Here is a 7,837-nt window from a genome sequence, read left to right on the forward strand (position 1 = left end):
TATAAGTAGACAATCTATCAAACATGTAGTATGTATTTTCTAGTCAAGTTCTTAACTTAGGGAAGTAAGCCTTAAGTTGACCTCAAGCTAGTTGTCCACGTCTTTTTTCACCAACCTCGTATTCAACACTTCATAATCTACATTTATGAAATTTAAAAATGTTATTCCAATGACTCATTAAACTCAGTTCTCCTAGCAAGGTCTTATATAGCCTTTTATGGGTTTTCATCATTTTTCACCCTTATGTCTCATAAATCTCATAGCTAATAGTGGTTAGCTGTTATAAAGCGATTGACTTTAATATGAGAGAGTAGCGGAACTTACTTTGAGCAAAGTCCTCACAAAAATCTAGACTTTGAGTCTTGAAGAATTCCTTTTGATTCTCTGTGGAAGCCTAAGATTTTGAAATTAATAGGTCTTAAATAATGTGACTTCATCAGATTTAACACGAATTTATGGTAAAAATATTACCTTGGGGTTGCGATTGAACCCTTGCTTGTTTCCTTCTCCAAATTGCTCTCAAAGATGTGCGGAAATACTATATTTTCTCTCTACTTGAAATCCATTGAATTTTTCATAATTTCGGTCAGAATGCTCTCCGACCCTAGGACCAACGCCCAAACAGGTGTGGCGCACTCCAAATGCGTGGGGAAGGAGTCTCAGGATTCTCTTCGCTACCCTTCGTATTTATCGAGCTGCAAGGGGTGACATGTTACCTGTGGAGCTAGGCCCTGCAGTTTGTTACTTTGTTCCTTTTTTGTAGTTTTCTCTTGTCATTCATCCCCCCGGTCATATCTACATAGTCTATATTCAATTTAGTGTAATTTAAAGGTGACGGGATGTCATATTCTTCCCCTTTTATATGACATTCATTCTCGGGCTCGATTTTGGTCATGACTCGAAATAAAAGGACTCTTAATCTCAAATTTTGACTCAATTAAAATATTTCAAATTTGTGGCAGAGTTCTGTTCGTAACTGAACCATATACACATTTAAACCAGTCTTAACAACTCAAGCATACCGCACAAGGTGTTTAACTACACAACCAACAACATACTCAAGCACAAAATGCCAACTTACTGATTAACGATTCTAACTTTTACATGTCTCAACTATTTCATATCTACTTTAGCATAAGTAAAATTTTGTACTTGAAGCCTCGAACATGTAAGAATATTTAGCTCTTATGTCCTGCTGGTGGGATTCTCAGGTAGCCTCCTCGTGTGGATGGTTACTCTACATAACTTTTACCGAAGCAACATCTTTAATTTGAAGCTTATGATCTTGTTTGTCTGCTATGTATGCTTACCTAGACCTGCGTGTAGAACAAGGTGTCATCAACTTTTATTTCTCATCTATAAATCACATGACTAGGATCGTTAAAGTATTATTTCGACATAGATACATACAATACTGTATGTATTGAGAATAACTATGGTGGTAGTGCACGTCGGTATGTCACGAACCCTTGCTCATACTTCCTCATACTCAAGTGATGATGTGAGGAATCCCATATTTATTTTTTCATAACAACTGGATGTTCATGTAACGCGCGGTCTAGTGAACACGTTCGAATAGTATATTTATTATGATGATTCATCATGAAATTGACTAGTTATTTAAAAAAAAAGTTTTTTTTTTCGATAAATGTATTGCAAAAAGTTAAACTGGTTGAAAAAAAAAAAGTCATTCCAACCTTTTTTCTTTATTTAGATTGTAATGGTTGAAATTATTCCCACACCCATCATGGCAATGAATAGTAATTTTTAATTATCTTTTGAAAGTTACTATTTCACATTGTTATAGATAGAAAATTATACTCCTTTCTTTATATCTCATTTTAAGGTTTTTTTGATAGTTACTTTTCATTAGTACAAAAATATTTGAATTCTTGAATTGATTAGAGTCTCAAAGAGAGGTCATTTTCGTATTTCAGGAATTAGCTGTACAATTCAACAAATCTTCACACAAGTTTATAATACATATACATTGGTTATCACTAAGTCATAATTAGTTAAATAAATATTTACATTTCAATTTATTATTTAATCTTTAAATTAATATGATGACACTTATTTTAACCTAAGTCAAATACTTTTTACAACATGGGTAATTCAGTAAAGTTAATTTATGTTAAGAGTCGACCTAATTAATTATGGTGAATTAGGGCACCTAAGATAGATAGTATCGTTTATCCTTTCATATTAGTAGTCGCATTATCGCGATATAAGTTCTTGTGCTTTGATGTTATTATAGAAAATAAAATAGCTTGTTATTTTAAGTACTTTGATTATCTAATTTTATCCGTGATAGCAATACCATAAATTTTCAAAGAATTTAATCACTAGGTGTTGATTGTTTTCGTTATTTATATATATATATATATATCGCTTTGAATTTTTGGCCTTAATCACTTAATAAGACGAATATTTTTATGCTTTTATTAAGCAATTTATCTTTAATGGAAAGATTTGTAGTCCTACTTTGGTAGGAATAAGGTTTGCAGACACTCTCTCCTATTTTTTAAAAAAATCAATTATTCTAAGAAAGATAAATGTGGGATTATAAATAACTTTAATATAAAAAGAAGAACATGAAACTTGTTGTTGTTGTTGTACAATCTTTAAATTTAAGACCATCAAATTTAAAAATCTCTCTTTATTTTTTAATGGGCTTCGCCCACTCCATACTGTTTAACAAAAATCGAACTTGACAATTATTACGAGAGTAGTATGTCACAAAATAAAAGTGTTAAAATTTACATAAATTGTTTTTTAAATTTGAGTAATTTTTGAAAAATTAATAAAACAATAATCACACATAAAATAAAATGAAAGGAGTATTGTAAAAAAGTTTTTTTTTTCCCCTTCTGATAAATGTATTGTAAAAAAGTTAAACTCAAAAGAAAAAGAAAATAAAAAAAGAAGGTCAATGTGGAAAGAGGGCCGAACATACGGCTGAGATTAAATCGAACACGTCAAAAGAAGGTGCTTGAAAGGTTGTCAATGACAGGTTATACACACTCCTATCTTTCCTGTAATGGTTGAAATTATTCCCACACCCATCAGGCAATTAAATATAGAAAAAATAAATTAAAAAATTTCTATTTCAGTCCTTTAAAAATTCACAAAATATTCTTGCCGGAATTATGGTTGGCTGAGTTCACTTGCTTTCTCACTTCTCACTTCTCACTTGTATAGTTGTATTGAATTAAACTTACCAAGTTACCTCTCTTTATATCTCATTATATGGTTTTCTTTTTGATAGTTATATATTTCATTAGTACAAAAATATGTTGAATTCTTGAATTGATTAGAGTCCGCTATAAAAGGTGGTCATTTTCTTGCAAAAGCTGGTTCAGGAATTAGCTGTAATATCAGTTCGAAATCGAAATCTTCACATGAAAATATTCCATTGTCCAAATACATATACATTGTTATCACTAAGTCATAATTAGTTAAATAAATATTTACATTTCAATTTATTACTTAATCATGTTAAATTAATATGATTTGGAGTTAATATTGAATCAAGTAATCTTTTACTTTTTTTCTTCCTATAAAGGTGTTATTTTATTTGATTAACTTGTTATTTTGATGAAATTAAAATAATTCATGACAACGTACAACAACGACAATAATATACCTATTGTGATCCTACAAGAGAGATGCAGGGAGGGTGAAGAGAAAAGAGATGAGTCTTATTCCCCAACCTGAGTTGTGAAATGGTTTTGTATTCGATAAAAAAAAAAAATTCGCCAAAAAAACTTTTTCAAAAGAAGTTTGAAAAATACGAGGGTAATAGAGGTATGATGAAAATATCGAGAAAGAGAAAGATATTGACATAAATAATAGTAAAAATAATCAAAGTAAATTAATGTCGACTTATTTGTCTCAAACACTTCTATTACATTTTTTTCGAAAAAAAAATAATAGAGTACTAATTAACTTCAAAATTTCACATTATTTTGAAATACCTTTAAATGAAATACAATGACATAGAAAAAGAAACTTCACTACGTCTTAAAATTCGGAAATTAATAAATATAATTTTATGGACCGTAAAATTTGATTTAAAAGCTTGTCCTTATTGAAAACTTTCCTTAGCATCTTAAGATTGAAGGGTATTCGTTTTGGAAAAAGGATATATATAATTCATTTCAATATAATTTTATGACATATTTTGAATTGTCCTTATTGAAAACTTTCCTAACAAGATTGAAGTCCAGTATAAGGATATATAATTGATTTCAAACTATGGTATATTTTGACCCATACCTTACCCCTACTTCGTGGAAATAAAGAGCCTATTTTCAAAAGACCCTCGACTGAAGTGTCACAAATCCAAGTAGCTATGAAAAATGAAAATACGACAGTGAGATTATTTTGAATGGTTATAAATAAATAAGGAAAACAGAAAAGAAAATTTCACTTTTTCTTAGATTAGCTGGTCTAACAATTACTCCTACAGTAATAATTTATGGACCATAAAAATATGATTGAAAAGCTTGTCCTTTTTGAAAACTTTAGCATCTTAACGTTGAAGGCAAATCTGTCATTTGGTGTTGTTGCGCTTTTAAATTTCAAATTCAAAATTCCTACTTACTACAACAATTACTGCAGTAATAAAATCTATTCATTTTAAAAAGAATTAAAAAAAAAAATTAAATTGAGAGCCCTCCTTTTCTTTTTGTATATATAATACTTCCCCTTATTGTCTTAAGAATTCCTCATTTTGTATTCTCCATTTTCCCAAACAGCCTTTAGAGTCAAATTTCCCAGCAACTCTCAGTTTCTGGTAAGTCAAGATCTGTTCTTTCTTATATTTTTGTATTTTTTTTATAGATTTTTTTATTGGATTGAGCTATGTGAAAATGCCAAGAAAATTGTGAGATGCATGTTGGTTTTTTTCTGTTTTGAGATCTTTGTTGATGGGAAATGAGCATTTTTTATTTGTTGGGTGCAACTAGTTTTAGATGTAGTGAATCTTGGGTATTCAAAGGTTGAATCTTTGTATGGTCAAATATAATTCTTGATGGGAAATGGGCATTTTTTATTTCTTGGATGCAACTAGTTAGATGTATAGAATCTTCGGTATTCAAAGGTTGAATCTTTTTATGGTTCTTGATTAATATAATTATGGATCTGATGAAGTGGATCTGTTGTGAAGTTGATCTGCTATGGATTTCTCTTGATCTGTAGCTTTCATGTGGTGACTTATCAATAAATCTTATAAATAAAAAGAAAAGAAAAAAGCTTTCTTTTTGTTGGAATTGGAATTGATTCTGTCCTTTGTTTTTCTTGTTGAATTCCTGGATACTTTATATATCAACGAGATGTAGCTTAGTTGAAATCAGTGTGGAGTACAACAACAAAAAACTCAGTGTAATCCCACGAGGCCACGAGTGGGGTCTAGGGAGGGTAATGTGTATGCAGATACTGAAAATTAGTGTGGAATGTGAGGAAGTATTGAGTAATTTGATTTGATTGAGGAGTTTTGCTTTTTTTTTTTTTTTTCTTCTCTGGTTGGATTCACGGAGAAGCTAAGTTATACAATGAGAAGTATGTGATGTAGTGTCATTTAGATTTGCTGGATTGATAGGTGAAACGTTCGAGTTTTAAGATAATATGACTCTGGATTCCCCTCTTAGCTATTTTGGGATGTTAATTGAGAAAGTATGCAATATATGACAATTTAGATTTCCTTGATTGATAGGTTAGGCATCCGAGTTGTAAGACATTTTCACTTTGGATTCCCTCTTATCTTCTTCTTTAAATACCTGTATGTACTTATCTTGCTGACTAGTTTATTACTATATATAGAAGTAGGATTGGTTATTAATGCTCTGTTTGTATTGGCAGTTGAATAGAAAATGGCTGACGGTGAGGATATTCAGCCCCTTGTTTGTGACAATGGAACTGGAATGGTGAAGGTCAGTTCTTATTTTTTTTTGTTCCTTTATGTTTCTCATAGATGGATTTATGATAGTTAAACATTTTATTAAAATGTATCGTGTCATATTCTTGAGGTGTTTTAAACCTTTTTGGTGAACAATTTGTTTTTTGGCAATGTAGGCTGGATTTGCTGGTGATGATGCTCCTAGAGCAGTGTTCCCTAGTATTGTTGGTCGTCCCCGTCACACCGGTGTTATGGTTGGAATGGGACAGAAAGATGCATATGTTGGTGATGAAGCTCAATCCAAGAGGGGTATCTTGACCTTGAAATACCCAATTGAGCATGGTATTGTCAGCAACTGGGATGATATGGAGAAGATATGGCATCATACTTTCTACAATGAGCTTCGTGTTGCTCCCGAAGAACACCCTGTCCTGCTCACTGAAGCACCTCTCAACCCTAAGGCCAACAGAGAGAAAATGACCCAGATTATGTTTGAGACCTTCAATGTTCCCGCTATGTATGTTGCTATTCAGGCAGTGCTTTCCTTGTATGCTAGTGGTCGTACAACTGGTTAGTATCATCACTCCTCTCATGATCCAAATCTGACGTTATGTTTTGAATCTGACATTATGAGTATCTTTTGACAGGTATTGTGTTGGACTCTGGTGATGGTGTGAGTCATACTGTCCCCATCTACGAGGGTTACGCTTTGCCACATGCCATTCTTCGTTTGGATCTCGCTGGACGTGACCTAACGGATAACTTGATGAAGATCCTCACTGAGAGAGGTTACATGTTCACAACCACTGCTGAACGGGAAATTGTCCGTGACATGAAGGAAAAGCTTGCCTATGTGGCTCTTGACTATGAACAGGAGCTTGAAACTGCTAGGAGCAGCTCCTCCATCGAAAAGAACTATGAATTGCCAGATGGACAAGTTATTACCATCGGTGGTGAGAGGTTCCGTTGCCCAGAGGTCCTCTTCCAGCCATCCATGATCGGTATGGAAGCTGCAGGTATCCATGAAACTACCTACAATTCCATTATGAAGTGTGATGTTGATATCAGGAAGGACCTCTACGGTAACATTGTGCTCAGTGGTGGCTCAACTATGTTCCCTGGTATTGCTGATCGTATGAGCAAAGAAATCACCGCTTTGGCTCCCAGCAGCATGAAGATTAAGGTTGTTGCTCCACCTGAGAGAAAGTACAGTGTCTGGATTGGAGGATCCATCCTTGCATCCCTTAGCACATTCCAGCAGGCAAGCCTTTTTTTTTTTTTTTTTTTTTAATCTGCTCTTTTCTATGTTTGTGCCAATTTTATTTAAGTTGCATTGCACTGTGGTGCTAAACCTAACTAGTTTTTTATGTGCTTAATCAGATGTGGATTTCAAAGGGCGAGTATGATGAGTCTGGTCCATCCATTGTCCACAGGAAGTGCTTCTAAGGTGCTGCTGCTATTTTTACAGTCTGTCGCGAGTTTCCTCTTTTTTTTTTTTTTTTTTTTGCTAAAGCTATTACGTCATCTACAGTGAACTCAGATTTGCGGTTGTAGGCAAGTCTTTGAGATGGGGCTATGAAAGAAGGGAGATTAAGAACATTGTACTGCTGATACTATATCATGTTTCCAATGCAATGTGGTTTATATTCTGAACACATTTGATAGAGTGCAAGCCTCTTTTGTCTGGAAATATCCCTTCTTGAACTCTTAGGTTGTTTGTAGTTGGGGAGAGTGATTGTGTTGTTGTTGTTTATTATTTTGGGGTCTTTTCTTTCATTTTCTTGTTTTGCTATTCTATGGTACTTTTTTTTTCTCTTGGGAACAAATATGTCAATATTTATTGAATGAGAATTTTTGTAGTAGTATTTTCTTTGGGAAATCACTTGTACTTTTTTGTGGATGTGGGGATTGAATTTTTGTGGTGATACGTTATTTTCA

At 33.0% G+C, this 7,837-nt stretch overlaps 1 protein-coding gene across 1 annotated transcript; it reads left to right on the top strand.

Annotated features, from left to right (window-relative positions):
• The first annotated feature begins 4,706 nt into the window (after window positions 1–4,706).
• On the top strand, window positions 4,707–7,837 carry LOC132059355 (actin-7-like). The gene is made up of 6 exons (XM_059451947.1): window positions 4,707–4,798; window positions 5,863–5,933; window positions 6,076–6,469; window positions 6,547–7,160; window positions 7,280–7,346; window positions 7,431–7,837. Exons 2-5 carry the CDS (start codon window positions 5,874–5,876, stop codon window positions 7,343–7,345), a joined length of 1,134 nt encoding a protein of 377 aa, XP_059307930.1. The 5' UTR covers window positions 4,707–4,798; window positions 5,863–5,873; the 3' UTR covers window position 7,346; window positions 7,431–7,837.

Source organism: Lycium ferocissimum, chromosome 6, assembly GCF_029784015.1.
Source record: "Lycium ferocissimum isolate CSIRO_LF1 chromosome 6, AGI_CSIRO_Lferr_CH_V1, whole genome shotgun sequence".
Classification (NCBI taxonomy): domain Eukaryota; kingdom Viridiplantae; phylum Streptophyta; class Magnoliopsida; order Solanales; family Solanaceae; genus Lycium; species Lycium ferocissimum.

Excerpts from the sequence above, each read along its gene's own strand:
- LOC132059355 (XM_059451947.1), top strand. The coding sequence starts at position 5,874 with ATGGCTGACGGTGAGGATATTCAGCCCCTTGTTTGTGACAATGGAACT. Across the intron at positions 5,934-6,075 it reads ATGGAACTGGAATGGTGAAG|GCTGGATTTGCTGGTGATGA; the intron begins GTCAGTTCTTAT and ends TTGGCAATGTAG. Across the intron at positions 6,470-6,546 it reads TGCTAGTGGTCGTACAACTG|GTATTGTGTTGGACTCTGGT; the intron begins GTTAGTATCATC and ends ATCTTTTGACAG.